Raw genomic sequence first — 20,344 nt, forward strand, 5'->3', positions numbered from 1 at the left:
CCTCGAGATACGAAATGTCTTCAGAGTGAATTTTATCACGGCTAACCTATTTTCTCATTTCCTTACATTTTGCATAGATATATCTCCATATGAAAATTTTTACATTGTGATAAAATAATAAAGACCCCTCAAAAAAATGAAAATAAAGTAATGACATTCCAGATAAAAATACTGGAACTGCCTGAGCTGGGGATTGTTCTGTGAGGGCAGCCGTAGGCCCCTTCCCTGTCTGCCACGCCCACTGCCTTGGCTCCTCAACCACCTGGGGATGGGGGAGGGGTGGCAGGGAGGGACAGGATGCAGTCATTCCTGGGGTCCAGCTTTCCATAGCAGCTGATCCTATCGACTCCTCTTGAAACAAACTGCAGCAATTAGAGAAAAAGCTGAGGTCTCACCTCTCCTCAACAACAAAATCAGGGACTTCCCTCGTGGCATGCAGTCCTCGTGACGAGAGAAGCCTGGCACGTCCTCATCCTGCCGAATAAATGACATGGAGATACAACGCTACAGCCTGCTAACGGTCTCCCAGGTGACATTCATTTCCACTCGTCAGAGGTCCTGGGCCAAGCTCCAGGAACACAGAAAGGTGGGACACAGCCCCAGCTCTCAGGGAGTGCGTGATCTAATCTAAGAGGGAAGCAACAATCAATTCTGCTACATGGGGAAGTGCACAGTGCCCAGGGAAGATTGGGCCAAGTGCTGGGAGGGAAGGAGGGAGAGTGAGAGCATGCCCACCTGGGATGGGGGTTGAGTGGCCAGGGGGGCTGCCAGAGCGAAGGCTTTAGAGCGAGAGAGCAGCAGTCCAGAATGGCTGAAATCTGCGAGAGGGACAGGATGAAGACTGGACGCAGACTGGACCCATACTCGAGAGCAGCCCCCCTGGTTCACAGAGCACCTGTAATCTACCCAAGAACCCACTTTAGATATTAAAAACTGCAGTGATCCTTTAGTCACACGTCCTAAAACGATGGAGGACCAGTGTTTGTGTATCACACTGAATGTAATGGATATTTAACAACTGTTCAACTAAAGGCCAAGTGCCCATTAGGAAGGAGTGTCATACTGCCTTATATTACCTAGAGAGAACGTCCCCCAGGGTCCAGGAAGAGAACCACATTAGCCTCATCATTGTAAAGTCAGAAGTTGCTGCTGAGGCCATCGGGTCCAGAGCCCTCTTATTTATGGATGAGGAAACTGAAGCCCAGAGAGGTTATAATACTGATCACCAGTCACACAGTGACTTGGTGTCTGAGAAAGAATTCAAACCCGGGTCTTCATGAGACTGTTCTCCCTACATCAAAAGGCACTCCAACTCCCTTTACACAGACCAGCTGTGGACCAGAGGTTCTCAGATCTTGCTGCCTCTTTCAACATAATCCGTTTCCTCTGTAACCCCATGAATTTTATGCATTTAAAAATAGTATTTGGAGAAAAGGAGCAGAGTCTAGTAGCCTGCCACGGTGTCCTTTCCTGTGAAGGAGTGTAAGCCCAAGGGAGAGGAGTCTAGCCCTGCTGCTAATGCTCCGGACAGGTGAAACAGGGACGTTCCTGGGCTGTGGGCTGCAGTGTTGATCCAGGCACCAAAAGCGTCTGAAAGACGGCCGTTTTTGGAGGGAGCGCCAACAAAGCGTGGACAGGCTGTTTCAGAGAACAACAGTGAGTAACAAAGCCCCAGACCAACTTTCCTCCCTGCCCTCCGCTGCTCTGGGGGCCTCTGTGTCTCTTTCCTTCCTGAACTGTGACCGGTCACGATTTGGAACAGAGGGAGATTCTGCTATCCATAATAACGCTTTAAGGAGGTGCCTCTCTGTGCCCCTCTCCCCCAGTTTAAAGCAGACGAGGTTAATCTTATTGTACCTGTCTCTTAAAAAAGCTGCTTTTTACTTCTGTGTGACCTTTTGAAGAGAAAAGGATTCCCTTATGATGGACAGCTGGGTGCCGGGCTTGGAGACAGGAAGCCTCATGTCCCTGAGTTCAGATCTGGCTTCAGACATTTACTAGCTGTATGATCCTGGGTGAGTCACTTAACTCTGTTTCTTTGAGCACGATCTTTTTTTTTTTTTTAAACAGATGAGGAAGAGGAAACAGAGACTGATTAAGCTACTTGAACCCTGTTTCTTCCCAAGAAAACCCAATGGGATCATGATGAACATGATGGATAGATACAAGGATGAAATTCAGCACACCAGCCAAATGGAAAGAAGTGTTTATTTATGAAGCAATGAACTTACAACTGGTCTACGATATATTATTGCAATATAAACAATATAAATAAGTGATTTTGTAGGCCCACTAAGTCTCTACCCAAACCCTTGTGAGGAAATGTTACAATAATGTTCTATACGAAAATGTGCAGGTCCCAAAAGGTGCAATTACAAGCGAGTTTAAGCAGCAGAGTATAAGGTGCTTCCGTTCAATAGCTGTGTTGCCACCAACAGACACATGAATGCTAAATTTTTACTTCACTTTTGCTACAATCCACAACAAATATGAAACTCTAAAGTTCATTCACATGCTACTTGTTAATATGAAAGTGCTTTTTTTTCCTTTTCTTTAAAAAAATACATCAAATGGACATAATCTGTTTTACATAGATCATGGTGTGCTCTTATACTGTAAAATTATTTTAACTTCATTTTCAGGCTATACATTTTAAAAGTTGAGCTATAGACACTAATCTAATTATCCTATTCAATGCTAAAACTATCGTTTCATTTTCTGGTAAAGAATATTCCAATACAATACATGGTAAAGAATACACCTATATATAATTTTAACATTTGCTTTTTGCAAATATATTAAAATGTCTTGTTTTTTATAGATAATTTTACATCTCATGACGCTTTGCTCATCCTTGCTGGATCACCCATCCCATTATGAGGCTTTTATAATATAAGTATCCTGTTGCAGAACAAGGGGAGGAATGAGCTCAGAATGTGCTTGAAGCTTCCTTGCAAACAGCTTTAAATGGAGTTGTAAAATGTGTTGATTCAACAGGAGGAGGCAGTGCACTGTTTGAAGCTTGAAATGTTTGGCACCACCATCTGTATCCATCCCTTTACACTGATTGCCATAATAATGAACCTCACTTTACAGAGAAGAATTTTTTTTTTGCTTGTGAGAAAATGGACCAAATATTTGTACAAGGAGTTTGAGAATCTAGTCTAATCCTAATTCATATATGCTGAAAATTAGACATTTTAAATACCGTGCTGGATCTATGCAATTTAGTGGGCTTTTGAAAAGCTCAAAATGACCTTGCCAAGTACAATCGGATGCACTAGACAGTATAAAAGATTAGATTACAGGTGAAGATCCACAAATGTATAAACTGAAGCTTTTAAAGATAATTTCACATTCGCATCAAGTAAGGGCAAATGAGCAAAAGGTTATCCCATAAAACCTGGGTTTCTACCGTATGCCTTCAATGCCCATTCTGACAGACTCGGCCCTCTCCAGAGAGGGAGAAGGAGAAGCGGAGGCTGATCTCAGTAGGAAATACTCCTGTGCTTCCTGGCTCCCTGAAGGGACCTTCTATGGGATAATAAGGAAAAAAACTGGGGCACTTTAAAATAACTTTCCATTATTCATCCATTTCATCCTTTTTCTTGACTTTATTCTTGAGGTTTGTAAAAGTTGCCAGACAGGAATGAAATGCAATGACTTACTTCTTTTAAAAGTACAGTTGGCCAGGCCGATGCTTTTATTCAGAATGGCAGTGTGTACACAGCTCGGGGTTAAGTGCTAAAAATAACTCTGCCTAAGGAATACTTTTCATTCAATTTTGTTTCTCCAATTCAAGCCCCTAGCTTTTGTAACTTGGTTTTGTCATCTCACGTAAGCCTTCTCGACCAGTGGGCCAGGAGCAGCTCGGTGGTTTCTGCCGGCCCCACTTCCACCTCTGAAGAATGCCCTGCATTCCACTTCTGTCGTCATCCCTTGTAATCTGCTCAGTATTCAGCAGCAGACCCAGTCACCCTGCTGGCCACTCAGCAAGGACCCCACCCACGTCAGTAAAGCAGCAGTAAAGTACGTCAAGGGAAAATGCAACTAAGAGACACCAACCAAAGGGCGTGTTTGCATTGCTGCCTAACACTTTTTTAAGACAGACTGTTAGAAGATGGCAGAGCATAATGCTGCAGGGAGCAAAGCCTCACAACACCCCTCAAAATTAATATAAACTGAAAAAAGAACAAAACCTTCAGAGAATCTCAAAATAAAATTAAAGCTCACCAAAAAGATAATGATGGAATGGAAGAAAAAGAAAAAATGCACATAGGAGTAACAACCTAAAAAAACATTCATAGATATTCAAGTGCATCATTCCATATTCATTCAAATAATTAATGGAGGAATTAAAACTAGCAAGAAAATTAGAAAAATTAGACTTAGCAAATTACAATGTTAAAAATTCTCTCTGTAGCAGAACTGCAGGGTGCCGCAAAGAAACCACCTCGGGTAGAGATAATGGAAAGACTCACCAAAACCAAGACTAATTAAAGCCTGAGGATGGGCTAACATAGCAACAATAAGGGAGCGGAAGCAGGGAAAACAAGCACAGAAAACAAATAGAAGAAGAGTAACTCTCACAAGAACAAGATCAGTCCGTGATAAAAACCATTTCCTACATTTTGACTTTTTCTTCTTGACTCACACAGTACATCTGGCAGGTGACCTAATGACCCAATGACCTAAGCTGCTGCCCAACTGAGAACACAGCCAGGCCCTTCCATTTATCTCCACATAGTTCTCAAACCTATCTGACCTTGAACTCTCTTCTCTCCCGGTAGAGCAAATGCACGTAAATTTTCATCTGCCATGATGAACAATGCATTCACGGCAAGGTACATGCATTATACAGCTCAAAATACCAATGGTGTTTGGAAAAATGACCTCGTGAACTTGTTTGTAAATGTTTGGGTGAATCTCTGTTAGCACTGAGACTGCCAACCTGTGGAGTGTAAGTCATGTCTATACAAAACATGGACACTAAATAAACTCTCCTAACCCACAAAAAGAACCATTTAAAAAAGAAATCAATGAATTTACAAAATATGCCATTTTATGACCTGTAACCAGTCTAAGACTGTTTCCATTCATCACTGTTACCAGCATGAATAGTTTTAAAGAAATTACTTGGCAACAGTTTAGAATGGCTAAAAATATGAACAAAAAAGAAAAAGGAAAAGTTAATTTTTAAAAAGTTTAAAAAGTGGACAAGTTTCCTTAACCACAAGACTTAAGCTGAAACATTCTCCTGATGTCAACATGAAAAATGGAGTTAATTAATTCCGCACATCTTCAGTAAAAGCCTTGATGTTCTTACTTCATTTAATTTAAAAATCTATGATAAAAGTCTATGGATTCAATAATGATTATAAAGTAGTTTTTAAGCCAAGAAACTATTTTAACTATACATCATACACATTAACCTCTATGATGACTACTTAAACCATCATCACTATGAGGCTGTTATGAACCTTAATATACTCTGTGTGTGTGTACATACATACATACATACATACATACATACATACATACATACACATATATATTATTTAGAAACATCATAGTTTAAAACTATATGGTACCTATATATAATGCTTTACATTTAAACCCATTTTACCTTTACTCTATTTAAAACATTGTATTTCTAGTTGGCTACTTTTTAACATTTTAAATTCCCCTGCACGGACACTTATGGCTCTGTTTACAGAAACGGTGTACCATTCCCTGGAAAAACAATAACTACACCTTTGAAAGGTATTCCAAAAGAACAGGGTGACAGTGATGAAAGTATTATTCTGAAGTAAAAGCCCCTAGGCAGAATCCCATTCTATGCCTTTTATCCTACACTACCTTCCGCACCCCACAGCGGGCCACCATGTCATCATTATCTTCTACAAAAATTTTAGGAGACAATAAGAGGAGGCAGTTAAACACAACAGGCAAAATGATCCCACAAATCTCTACCTTTGTGTGAAAGTAGGCTTTGCTCAGTATCCAAAGAAGGGCATTTTCAGAAAGGAAACAGGACTTCCAATGCTAAGAAGGAACGTTGTGCATTAAGGAGGAGGGAGGGGAGGATTTGCAGCTCTCAAAGCCTGGAAGGGACCACAAAGGAATTCACAAACCTGTTTTCTCTAGGGTGGGATGATACTTTTTAAAAGTCACACAAAAACCATAACGAAAAACTTCGTAACACAAGATAGTGCAACTAAGACCAATTTTACTGCCAAAGTGCCTCAAAGCAGCGAATTAGGCTGCCACCTGGGAAGAAACTGGGGAGCTAATTTTACCGACACAATCATACTCATTCAGGGAAAAGGGAGGCTCACATGGAACTCAAAGATGTTTCTTACAAATTGGGCATCTTTTAGCAGTCTGGTTAAATTTTAATAGGCTTAAAATACTGTATGTTTACTGATTTTTAAAAATCAGATTTATGAAGAGGAACTCAAAGGCAAATACTTGCCAAATACTTATATCACTGAATACTACAAGTCTTCTATACACTTCCTGAATTTAATAGGTTTTACTCTGAAAAATCAAGTTATTTAGCAAAATACAGAGAAAACTGAGGTCTTTTCAGCCCATCACCTCACAGATACAACTACAACTTAGCATCAAAAATGCCATCCTAGAACCTGAAACAATCTCGTTGTATGAGATGGCTTAAACTAATTTTTGAAAGTCTGACACATTAAAAATTGCAAAAATTAAGCTCTGAGTGTCAGAACTTCTCTGCTGTAGTGGCTGTCATCTTTTTCCATTTAATGTTCCAATAATGTCAATAACTCCTAGTAAGATTACATTAAGCATCTTTCCTTTGCTCTCATTCAATTCCTACTCTGAAGCCTCAACGAGGCATGAAGGTGACTGGGACACACATTTGGCAGTTCCTACCAAGTCCAAAAGCTTGAAGGACAGGTGAGTATATATTGTGCCCAGAGGCCAGCTCAAGTTTGGAGAGGCGTGGTCAACAGTGATGAGGGCATGGCATCGTGATGTGCCCAATGGAGGCAGCATCCACCTTGAGGAAAAGAGATCCCTGAAGTACTTCAATTAAAGTATCCTTGCTGATTATAGCTGATTCCTGAAGAGTGGAAGTGGGTATCTAGATGACCCCTCAGGCCCTTTCCAAACTTTTAATCTATAATCCTGTGCACTGTACTCTAGTTTTTGAATCAAGGATTTTTTTTGCCAATTTTCCCCAGCACCTAAACCCCCCCCCCCACACACACACCCCACCCCAAGAAATACAATGAGCAAACAGTTTGCTTAAGTGGGCATGTCTACACTTTGCCCAAATATTTTACTGGAGGCTACCCATCACTACAGTCTGAAATTTCTTTCACAAAATCCTCTCTTTAGGGTTTTTATGCTGAAGAGACTAGGAATTTTCCAGAATGTGACAGGTGAGTGAGAACCTCTCAGTCCATTCTCTGAGCTCGATGACAGTGGCCAGTAAGTAGGATTTGTTCTCACAATTCACCAATCCTAAGTTGGTCACTAAAGCCTGTGTGAGGAAAGCCCACCAACAGCTCCTGAGGTGCCAACACACTGCTTCTGGCCCCCACCTCCCTTTTAAGCAGCAAAGAGCAGCAAGTTCATTCATCTCGTCATTTCGTGAGCTAGATAGGACTCTAGGAAGATGCTACCAACTATCTACACTGGCTTAGTCCTGAACTGGTTTGAGGCTGTGTAAGCATCTCTATCAGTTCCTCCACCACAATCATCTCTATGTTGCTTAAAGATTTTACTATATTTCACTAAATGAGACACAGCGCACAGTGTCAGATTTCATCCTAAGCATGTTTTTGAATAGGAGGCTTATGATAACTTCAGAGAATTGATGCGTCAAAAACTGTTCGTGTACTTGCACACCACTTCAATCTGTTCTACTGTTTCAATCCACAAGAGAAGCTGAAAATAAACACTGGGATGCTTGAAAAAAAAAAACACCCTTTGCATTGAAGAAACAGGTGCCACATGACTCCTCCATTTCACAGTGAGGGAGTTTGTTCTGGGCACCTGTGCTCCATGTGATGTTGGCTGAACACAGTGGGAGTTGAAACTCCCCAGTTTCCCTTCTCTGTCCTCCTCATTCTCTGTTTCTTTTCACCAGCACATCTCTAACTCCCCTGACCGGCACTGCCCACCACTCTAAGAGTAATTGGGGCCAGGCCAGTTTAAAGGCACCATCTGACGACAGCAGACTGGCAGCCATAAAGACGTTTCAAGATGGTGCTCTCCTCGTGCTGCACCACACACCATGCATTGTATGAGATCTGCACACACACATCTTAAAAGTAAATTTTCTCTCCCAGTTTATCATTTCTTCCTCAAGAACAATTCACAGCTTAAATCAGGCAAGAGCTCAAATTATTTTTGGGGGGAGAGGTGGGTGCAAATTGAAAAATATATGTGTCCTTGAGTAGCTCACCTGCACCATTAAAAACTCAGAGACAACAGTACTCTAAGATAATATAAAATTAATTTACCTACAGAGCCAATTCAGAATTAGATTGCTATGCTTATTTTAAGACATGGAAGAAGGTAAAATCTTTTGTTTTATGTTTTCTATGTATTATGTAGGTGCAAAGCTATGGAAGTTATAATACCTAAATCATTCAGGAAGAAACAGTATCTGTTGAAAGCAAATGAGCCAATTCTCCTTAAAGTTTGTTTAAAGAAGCAAATGTGTGGTTTATGTTGAAGTTATTGTTTTGTTTTGTGAGAAAAGGGAAGATTTGTTATGAGGAGTTAAGTAGCTCCAGGTGCGTTTGGAGCAAAGTGCTAACCACGGCTAGTGGGTAATACTTTTTGATGGTTACTCAAGAAAAACAGCTGACTACAGCATGATCAACACCACCATACTGCTATATAGCATACACACTCTCACACACTCTCTCCCTATATACATATACATATATGTGTGTGTATATATATATATATGTATGTATACATGTATATAAAACACCATACAGCTTAACTACCTGGCAACATGTCCCAAGAGGCATTCTCCAATCTCACAGGATTGCTCTTAGCTCACTGATCCAGAGTGTGACCAACCAGCTGGTGCCTAAATCATCTCAAGCACAGACAGAGGACAATGAACTATGGCAAGAAGCAGTCAGTGTCTCCCCCAATGGTGGCAAACTTCTGACACTCAGGACCCTCTCCCCTCCCCCTCCCCCATCTCCTTTTCTCCCCACTGCTCTGTGCAGTCAGGGAATGATTCAGAGGTAAATCTAGTGGGGAGAAGGGAAGGAAGGAAGGGGGGGAGGAGGCATTTTAAAGCCAAATAGACAACTTTTCTGGGCTGCAGCTTCCTACCACTGAGCATAATGAGATTACACAGGTGTTCTGCTTCAAACTTTCACCTACTAATTAAAGGTTTGATAAGACAAAAAAGCCTCCATTATAAACTACTGTAGGCCAGGAAGATGAGCCTTGCTATTCCTAGACAAAGATAACTATCAGTAAGCATTTTTTTTAAACATTATTACAACACAAAAGAATCCCAAAAGATTAAAAAAATTACCCTCTGTGTTTCTGTATAAAAATAACCTCTAAGGTACACAAAGCCAAAAGATAAATATCTGTGATATCTTTAGTCTTATACTAGCTTAAAGTAATCTTTCTGAAAAGAGCACTGGAACCAGCTGAAACCCTGGAATTCATTTTCACTGCCCAACTGAACCTATGCCAGATACCTGCATGTGCTCCCTCAAAAGAGCCATATAAATTCGTCCCGGGCAACAAGGACAGGGCTGTTCGCACAGTGAGGGAGGATGAGAAAATCAATACATGGTACTTTGCCCCAAGTGTCACGTGACTATAATTAAAAAACCAACAACTCCATTTCCAAAATTTTGTGATGTGCACGCGCACCACGTGTGTGTGTCCATCTCTTATTTACATACATATATGCTCGTGATTTATCATTATTATTCAACAGAATTTGCACTGCTTTCTGTAACACTGCAGAACTCTAACTTTCTGAATTGGGATATTTGAATTTTTAAAACCCATTTTGTCCTTGTGGCACACAAGAGCAGTTCATAGCTCCGATGTTTAAAAGCCAGGAACATCCAGGAGTTGTCGCCTGGCAAATGCTATGTCAATTACTAAAGGAAAAGGAGAAGTTCCGTTCTTCCTAGTACCGATATGTTGCTCCATTACAAACATCCCCAAAACAGCGATGCAGCTTGCCTGCTCGTCGTTGCTGCCTGCCTGGCAGTGCTGGGGCACTAGTCCATTGAGGCTCAAGGATGTTATGCCTTCCAGCCCGTGAACCCAAAAAGCTGCAGCGAGCTGAGCGCTGTCTGGCTATTGTTAACACTGCCGGATCAGTACTTCTGCATTTTGAAGAACAGAATGGGAAATTTCCATTTTCTACTATACATAAAATTATCAAAAATACTATATAGAGCTTTTATATTACATAACTCATATTACCCTCGTGCACTTAGTTGGCAGCTTTTTTTTCTGAATAATTTAAAACACATTCTACAGCTTACCTTCCCTATGTTTTTTAAAACATCTCTTAGCTGGGGGCAAGTATTATAACTCCATTTTGCTTAGAGAAGCAGCACGGAAAATTACTTTTTTTCTCAGCCACACAGTATGTCAATCAATGGTGAGTCAAGAAAGAACTCGAGTCTCCCAACTTCTAGTCCCTGTGAAGACAACAACCCTCTCCAGGGGGTTCACAAGCCTGGAAAACTCAGAATGAATGTTCTATGACATCATTTTTGATACTTCTATCATTGCTGCTGACACGTTCTTCTATTACCTGAAACTTGCCTTTGAGGCCAACCTAAATCCGGCCGAAGGGGAATCTGAAGAGGATTCACTTCCATCAATCCATGCACCAAGCATCCTCCCCAGCACATTCTATACTACGGCTGAGAGTGGCTGTGCATCCTCCTTTTCCTTGTGCTACCCTCTAGCTCACCATGCCTTCAGGGGGTATCTGTACTTCACCAACCCATAAGATTTCTTTTAGGAATGTTGGCTTCTTGGAAGCCTTCGTAGGTTCCTGGATCTGGAGGAGAGGGTATGAATGCTGTGAGAGATTTCAATGTATTTTGCCCAACACTGCAGTAAAAGTAACCTGTTGAGTAGACATTAGCTTACGACGTTACAAATTTGAGAAAAGCAAAAATGTCATCTCAAAAACCTCACATTCTTGTTAAGATTCTTTCAGTGAATTGATCCGTGCACAGATTTTCAAGGCGGGGCCTAGCTTGATATTCATTGCACTCATAAGGTGATCCTCTTTTAATAAGAGAAGGGCTTGTCCATCAATCTCCTGAGCTCTGAATTCATCTGCAATATCTTGACAACCTGTAATTAAGAGCAGAAGCAGCATGTTAGAAATAACACGTACATCAGACATAACATTTCACTTTTTTGGTGGGGGGGCACTAAGCAATGGGGTTAAGTGACTTGCCCAGGGTCACACAGCTAGTTAAGTGCTATGTTTCTGAGGCCAGATTTGAACTCAGGTCCTCCTGACTCCAGGGCTGCTGCTCCATCCACTGCGTCACCTAGCTGCCCTGCACAACATTTCACTCTTAACAGGGACTAAGATACTGCCAGGTTATCCTTCAGTAGGTATCTGCTGAAAAACTAATGAAATGCATCTACGACATTCTTAGGCTCTGAAAGGGAGGGGGGAAAAATCACATGATTGTGATGATGGTATTGTAAACAGAATAATTAATTCCAGGTACTTATGAAATGAAGCAACTTTTTTTGGGGGGGGGGGTTGAGGCAATTGGGGTTAAATTACTTGCCCAGAGTCACACAGCTAGTGTTATGTGTTTGACGCCGGATTTGAATTCAGGACCAGTGCTCTATGCACTGCACCACCTAGCTGCCCCAATGAGAAAATTTTTAATTTTTTTCCATAAATGGCTAAAATGACTTTTAAACATTGTACACAGCAGCCTTGCTCTAAAATACAGCATAATTCTGTTGGTTTAACAACTCCATTAGTGGAGTTCAGGCACAAGGCAGAAAGCGAGTGGGACATAACATTGTTTTTAGGACTATACATGTCCCTAATGCAGCATGCCACAAAATGTTAGTCATAACGAATGAACTTATTTTTGGATGATAGCCATTTCATTGAAAAGAGGACTAAAACATCAAAACATCTGCATTCCAAACCCTGACTCAGAAGAAGTCGCTGCTTTCAAAGCCACAGAGCTCTGCGGCCATTCTCCCTTACCCTGTCACATGCACAGCAGACAATCATCAGCTAATTACATCTCAACAAGATTCCCTCTTTCCCCCAGACCAATAAGAACTTATCTAGCTGTTGGTACCACTGGAAACAGACAGCACTTTAAGTCAGCATGGATCGCCTGTCCCACAGCTTAATGAGCCCACCTGATGATCACCGCTAAGTATGATCACAGTCACGGGAGGTAGCAGCACCAGTATGAACCTGATCCAGATTTAACCGCAGTCTGCACTTCTGCAGGCTGGCCACCTTGAACAGGGCTTCTGTATGTCAAACTGATCTTTAGCCAAACAGCCAATCCCTGATAGTCTGACACCAAGTCCTAGTTTGGGTTCAATTCTGACAAATGCCTTATCTCTTCTTTCACTTTCCACAAGGAGAGAATCCAAGAGCGATAAGCTGAGAAGCCAGAAGAGCAGAGCAGCAGAACTCTGCAAGGCGAGGCAATTACAACATTCTAACTGCATCATTATTTGGGCCATTCTGATTAAAGACACAAAGTGACAGTGTACTTCTCCACTTTTAAAATCCAGCCACCATTCCTCCTATTGGTTCTAATTCTTTCTTACAACATGACTAATGTGAAAATACGTTTAATAGGAATGGATATGTAGAGCCTATATCGTATTGCACACTGTCTTGGGGAGGGAAAAGGGGATGGAGGGGGAGAAAAATTTAAAACTCAAAAGCATATGGAAGTGATCGCCGAAAACCAAAAATAAATAAATAAATAATCGAGCGGTTAAGTAAATAAATAAATGTTTGTTGAGTTGAAAAAAAAAATTCCAGCCACCTTTACAAGGGAAACTGCATGGAGAATCAAGGTAAGTGAAGCTGTTCCACTGAAGCTTTGCACCCCAGACAGTCAACAGAATCAATTCTTTTTTCTACCACAAGCTGCTTTTCCTCTCACAAAATTGCCTCACTAGACTAGATCAATGCTTTAACTCCTACTAAGACCATAAATCCTGTCCAGTTATCAGAACATGTTTCCCTTGTGTTCACCAAGTTACCATTCCTTTCTGTTTCTGGATTTTAATTGGATTTTTTCCCTTTCCTTATAAATCTTTGTTTCAATAACTCAGTCTTTTCTCAATTGACCCATTAGTCCCCTTCACACACATTTTTACTGATTTCCTCAACTCCTTACATAGAGAAACTATGGAGTTAAAATGGTGTTACTCACATCCCTTTTCCGTTCCCAGATAGAGCTCTCCACAAAACTGGACAGAGAGAAAATGACTAATCTTGCATCTACTTGTAACTTAGCCTTCATTTTATATTGGGGGGGCAGGGGGGAATGTAATATTCTTCTCTCTTCAGAAAAGAAAACAAGAGAAGAAGAGCTCAGCCTTTTTTCAGACGGCAGGCGCAGTGAGAGGGAACCACAATCCAAGATTCTAAGATTCTAAGATTCTGTGTTTGGGAAGAGAAGCAAGGAATTCTCCATGATGAGAAACACCTTATTACGTGTTCTTGTTCCTCAGTGTAAAACAATAACCTAATGAAAAACATGTTTTTCCAAAGGGATGGTAAACATATTCAAGAAATAATAAAAGGGTGAAAGTCAAGGAAAGCAAATTTCTGGGAAACAGTGTGATCTCAAGGGGCCATGGAGTCTTCAGTATCCAGGCTACAACTTTCTTATTCCAACCACAGGATAGGCTATACATTAATGTGGGATAAGCCAGAGAGGATAGAAAGTTATTTTTCTTAGAATTAAGATAATTTGCATCTAGAAACTAATTAAAGAACAATGAGTTTCACCAGTTTTTCTCCAGACAAATGGTATTTAGTACTGCTTGGGCACTGCATCCACTATGTTCACTGTTAAAACAAACATTGCTGATGCCTACGTGATTTTTGTGGTGTATACAAAATACAGACCACATCAGTGTATACACAGTCTTCTGTCTCCCTAGAAGCCGGTAAAAGGACCTGCAAATTAGTAATAAAACAATGACATCTCTTGACACATTCCTACTAGTCAAACTGAACTTTTGCATGTGCTGGAAGATATCTTGTCAACACAAAATCCCATTCCTTGCCTCCCCAAAATCCTGTCATCGATTAGGGAAGAAAAAAGAGATTACTTGCCCATTTGTACTATTATAATAGGAACTTCTTGAGTATAACTATGATTACCAATATGGTCACAGTCATAGCTACAAAAGGATGTGATGTGGCCAGGACCAAGACCAGCTTTTCTGAGCCTTCAAAAAAAAAGCAGACATGACGAGCGATGTGTTTTTCACCTGATGGGTCAGTGAGGACAAACTTAAGATCATTTGGCAAATCCCAAGAAGTTCATTACTTCAAGACTTTGAATAGATATCCTAAATCAATTTACAGAAAACAGAATGGCACTTAAGACCTCTGCTTTTCCTTGAGTAATGGAGTTGGGCTCACATAAGCTGCAATATACTCATGTTTATATGGAGAATAAAAAGATGAAACTGTTGGAACAAATACAAGGGGGCCTGGAGAAAGAAGGAAGAATGTTCTCAATTCTGAGAATGAATAAATAACTACTGATCACAAAAAAATTCTTCCTTTAGGACAAACTCATGTGGAAATACCCCTTCCTCAGAAAGAAAGCTATGCTGTTCAGAAAGAAGTCCCAAAGTGAGCTGTGCTGGAGCCACAAAGCACATGAAGAACATGTACTGTTCTGACAAGATCCCTTACTTCGTAAGCTGCTCTTTGAGGGCAAACTTTGGAGAAAGAGGCTCTAACTAATCCCCTAAGACAAAGTGTAAATGGAAAATTTTTTACCTGAACAAGTCAGAGTCCCTTATAAGCAACTCCCTCTCCCAGAAGGCAGGACAGAATCAAAGTGAGCCATTTGATCGAAGTGGAGAAACAGAATTCTGAGTTATCAAAGGTCTAATATTAATTCCCAACACCTGACAACAAAATAACTAGATCATTACTAAGAATTATTAACAATAAGAATTAGTTTGATTTCCCTCCCAGTGAAGCTAGTGGGACAACTGTTAGCTGTTATAAAGGTGCCAGCCTGCCAGTCATGGACATGGGGTTCCTGGAGTACGATGGACAGATCCCCAGGAAATTAGGGCAACAAAGCCCATGGTGTGTGAAAAGTGACCTATTACTTCCAATCCTGGAATACGCAGATCAAATGGAAGCATTCCAAACACCAGTTTCTGAGCACAATCATAAAGCCTAAGAGAAGATCCACAAGGTTTGTCTTAGGGGTTGTTGGAGCAACTACCATTTTTAACATTAAAAAACAGCTCCCTTAGCATCTGGAAAAAGAAACATCAAGCTGTCCCTCAAATAAGTGGTTCCTAGACCTAATTCAGCTGGGTGAGGTCACTCCTGAGGACAAAGGCCAAACGATTTCAAATGTGTTCATGGGCCACAGATTCCATTACTTGCACCAAAACCGACAACAAAACATCTACGCCGGTCTAAAACTGATAATATGTTCCACTGAATACAAAGACATCAGACGATGAAGAGACAACAGTCCTCTAGAACTCTGGTTCTATGCATCTACACACTGATTGCTCACCATTACTTACTGGCACTGAGACTCTTGGGATTGTGTTCAAAAATATATTAACTTCCTTCTAAAGGATTTTTTTTAAAAAAATCATTCTCTGTCCTTTTAGAGCAGGCTACTTGAGAAGGGTAGAATATTAAAAAAAATGACTTTCTAGAACAAGCTGGTCAGTTCAATTTGATAAGAAAAGTGTTCTTTCTCGGGAAATGTTATCAAGCTGGTAGATAAAAAACAGTAAGCACTTTCCAACAAGTATTTACTGCTTTTTTCTTGCCACATTTTACATATTTTAAATGTGATCTTGAAACCTTGGTTGCCCTTCACAAAGAATAATTAACTGTTGGACACACTGTAATGGTTCTGGCAAGCACATCTGCCAAAGAGGCCTTGTCTTCTAAAATGCCTGTGTCAAGAGAAACTTACATGATGTTATTATAAATACCAAAAGAGAACACACATCAGGAAGAAATGAGCTCTTTTTGTGAGCCATATGCACTGAACCAGGATAAATGGTAGGAATAGTAGATGAAAATTTCTTGGTCTCATCATCAACAAAGGCACAGGTTTCTGCAGTGACATAAATAAGCTAGCCAGCCCCCCCACAAAGGAAGCATATATGGGAAGGTTATTGTTGCAATGACAAAGAAAAAGGGCAAAATAAACAAGCTGATGAAAAGAGTACTACCCCACGTGACAGTGAGTGTGAAAAATGTAAACAAGAAAGAATAGCACATATTCACTCTAACAAGTGAACTGGAAACACTTTTGTACCTCCTAATTTAAAATTTCAGAAGCACATTTTATTTGAAAAAAATTGGAAGAAGTGAGCTCTTTGGGGAAAAACCAAGCTTGGTATTTCTTTCAAAGAAAGAAAAGTCACTTTATAGACTAAAGATCTTGATTGAGTTTCAAAAACATAAAAGAAAGGCATCTTTTTAAAATGATTTTTCCTCAAAAAAGGATGGAGAGAAGGAGAAAAAACTAAGGAGAGGGTATAATAGAAAAAGAGAAGAGTAGAAGGAAAGAATTGTCTGATTCAATCTCTCTACCAACCTCAAGAGAGAAATCAGACTGAAGAGAGAAGAGCCCCTTTACTGTCTTCACTGGCTGGGGTGGGGTGGGGGTGTCATTGCAGGAGCAAGACTAGTCAGCTTCTATCAGCTTGGGGGGGGGGTAGGAGAAAATACCCAGTTGTGCTGAGGGAATAAACAGGAGGAAACAAACCTCATTTAAATAACGACTGCCAATTAACACAAACACAAAGCACTTCAACAGACATCGTGTGCAACCAGTATGGCAATCTAACGCCATTCCTGGGTCATCTGCATAAGAAAAAAATGCGAATGCCCATCCAAAGACTGACCACCACATACCTGGCAGAGAATGGATGAAGGCCCACACTTCATCAACTGTCCATATTGATGGTTCTGTCTGTGCCACCGGGAGCAAGTCACTGTTGTCAGGCGCCTTCCGGAGCCGGCCCTCCCGCAGCTCACGCTCTCGTTCCCTCTCGCTCTGCCTTCGCAGACGAGTGATCATAGCAGTTGGCACAGGCTCTTCGTGAGGAGCCAAGCCTTCTTCTGCAGATGGATAAGTAATGGGAAGCTGGAAAACGCAGTACAAGTAAAATACAGCATTGTACTTTCCTTGCATGTCTGAAAAGGGCATTATAGAGGGAAGCAAACTTTCTACAGACCTGCCTAGGAAAATGTTCTCGTGGTGCCCCATCAGGTCCACTTGGACGACGGCCACTATGCACAACGCTTGGATTATCAGGCTTCCGATTCCAACGACTAAGTGCAAACTTCTTGGAACAGCTAACATTGTACCTGAGAAACCCAAGCAAGCAAAATACATTCAATGATTCAGAATAAGAGCAGATTTTTATTGCCAAGTACCGCTTGCAAATTAAGTAAATGTTATTACTAAAGTACCATATACTTTTAATAAATATTGAGACCTCACTATACATAACCTCACCATTAAACAAAATTGCCTATGTTCTTGGTAAAACCATGACACATCTCACTCTAATACAGAAAGCTTTTAACAACAGGGTAATTCTTGTTTTCCTCAACATCATTAAAACAAAATTCCTAACTGATATTAAATGTTGTTTTCCTCAGCTAGAAGTGGTGAAAAGGTTTAGAGAAAAGATCAAGATAATTATGAGACAGCATAATTTCCTTTAAAATGTTAAATAACTGGGGAAGAAAGATACAAAATAAATCTTAAGAAACTTTTCAAAATATGACTGAGACTAGAAAGTGAAAATGTTAACTAAGGCCTTCAAAACAGCAGGTGCTACATCACCCCCTACTCCAGTGCACATGTGATGAACTTCTGAAAGAAGCAAAGATAAATAATTTTTTAAAATGACAAAGCATATTTTTCATCCATAGACATAATTAAAATATTTTCAATTACATTTTACTAAAAGATACATAAACACATAGAGAATATTAGAATCATGAAAATCTGAAAGGTCCCTAGATGCTTTTGTTTTGTTTGATTGTTTTCCAGTACAAGGAGACAAAAGCAGTCTGGGAGGGACCAGTGATAACAAAATCAGCCCAGATCGTGTAGAGCTACTCAAGTGCTCTCCCCACCAAAATCCATCAAGTTCCTCCAAGTGTATGCACCTATAAACAATCTCTTTTTTTTTAAGTGGGAGGGAGATTAAAGAAGGAATGTGATATGAAGAAAGGAAGACAGAAATGTTAGTTCCCAATTCCAATTAAAATTGCCACTGATTAATATTCTTTATGGTATTCTTCAATATACAGAAGTAAAAAGTCTCACAATCACTAGAAGTCACTAAGGATTTCATCGGAGTAGTACGTAAATAGACAAAAACAATTTTCCTCAATTCATGTTTTTGAGTGAGAATACCAGAAATAAAAAATAGTAAATTATGGAAATAAATAGAGCATGCATTTTTTTCCCAAAGGAAAAATATGCACTAGGCCTGGGACTTTGATTATAACCTGTCCCTCCTCAAATATTTATATATCACCTGTTGTTAATTCTACTCATCTCTGGAAAGACCACCATAAAATTTTCTAATTTCTGTTATATGTATCCAAAGATGCTTACCTTTTCCATTAGGGATAAAGAGGGGAAAAAAAAAAGGAAAAAACCCCCAACCTCCTGGTTTTATTAGACACCTGTGATTTTAGCCCACAGAAAAAAGTCTCTTTTAATTCATACTTTGCAACATTTCCCACAGTGCCTCCAGCCCCTTTAAGGGCTAAGAAATAAGAGGGATGAAATTATGTTGTGGATAACCCTGGTGGCTCAGAAGTTTTGGGGAGGAAGGTAGAGAAAGAATGGGAAGGGTGAATATCCTGTTCCTCAAATATCACTTTTAAAAAACTACAAAAGCAAACATTTTATGGTTCCAGCTTAACTTTATTTTTCCAATATTTGTTTAAGCCTCTGTGCCAAAACCATATAATGTTTGTTTCTGTAGTTTTTTTTTAAATGATAATTCTTTTAAGTGAGGTCATTATAGCAGTTTGTTGTATTTCATTGTGTCATGAAGCAGCCAGAGGATCGATTTTGCTTACCATTATTCTTAATAATAAAGAGTTATTTTCAATCCCTCCAGTACTATTAAGTTAAAGGTAATTTTATGTAATCTTTGATGAAAAATGTTGGTTTCACCTATGTATAAATCTTGAACGGCATTGGCATTTAATAATAAACATATACATAGATGTTTATTTCATTATGAGGGAGGTTCCAGAATAATTTTTCTGGAATGCCAGTTTTTCTAAATGCCAAGAAACAAAGGGCATTTATTGTGTAATTTATCTAGGGTATTTCCTGTTGGAGTATTTTACTTTATATTTATTAGACCACTAAAGCGTGTTCACCAAATTTAAATCTGAAAGGATAAAAGCAAGTTAATACTGATTATGTACCTACCATCTTCAGAAAGAAGTGATAAAAGGATTTTTCACATTTAAAAACGTTCAGTTGAGTATGATCAGTTTTCAAATTATCTAAATTTATTATTTTTTTCATATTTTTGGTTCTTAGATGTTTTAAGTTACAATCTTCCTAATGTGAAGACAACACAAAAATGAAAAGATATTTTGATCTTAGTAAGATTAATTTCAGAATGTCATTTTAAAATGGGGGAATAAAGCAGGCCTCCTGCAAATACTAAAAAAATAAAGTCAAGCCAGGTTTCATTTCAGTATCTCAGTGGACTTCATAAACACTGTCTGGCTTACAGGAACTGGGGGGCTGGGGAAGGAGAGACTGTCAATCATCCTTCAGCATTAACACAGAAGATGCCCTTTTAGGCACTAATCTTTTCACCAAGCTATGACAATAGAGCATTTCATCTGCTGTTACTCCAACAGAAGTTATGATAAACACTACTACTATGAATATAGCATTTCTAAGTAGCAAATCTGATATCTGAATGTTTAAAGGAGCTCCAGAAAATGTCTAAATTATGATTATCCCTCTACACTCTCCCATTCTACACTTGCATCATTATAGATAAGTTTAGTTATGAAACCAGTATTTTTGTAGGTTTCTAT

At 39.8% G+C, this 20,344-nt stretch overlaps 1 protein-coding gene across 7 annotated transcripts in view; it reads right to left on the reverse strand.

Annotated features, from left to right (window-relative positions):
* Positions 1-11,173: 11,173 nt before the first annotated feature.
* PHC3 (polyhomeotic homolog 3) overlaps positions 11,174-20,344 on the reverse strand; it is a 65,197-nt gene continuing 56,026 nt past the window's right edge. For 6 of the 7 annotated variants that reach the window (XM_078147225.1, XM_020980276.2, XM_020980274.2 and 3 more), the window contains 3 exons: positions 17,485-17,617; positions 17,162-17,393; positions 11,174-11,355 (listed from right to left, as the gene is read on the reverse strand). In XM_078147225.1, coding sequence (XP_078003351.1) covers positions 11,201-11,355; positions 17,162-17,393; positions 17,485-17,617 — 520 coding nt within the window. In that variant the 3' untranslated portion in view covers positions 11,174-11,200. Of the gene's footprint in view, positions 11,356-17,161; positions 17,394-17,484; positions 17,618-20,344 lie in introns of those variants that run through there. The other variant, XM_020980281.2, reaches the window with a different exon arrangement.

The sequence above is a fragment of the Phascolarctos cinereus genome, unplaced genomic scaffold (genome assembly GCF_003287225.1).
Source record: "Phascolarctos cinereus isolate Bilbo 61053 unplaced genomic scaffold, phaCin_HiC Scaffold_7;HRSCAF=346, whole genome shotgun sequence".
Lineage (NCBI taxonomy): Eukaryota > Metazoa > Chordata > Mammalia > Diprotodontia > Phascolarctidae > Phascolarctos > Phascolarctos cinereus.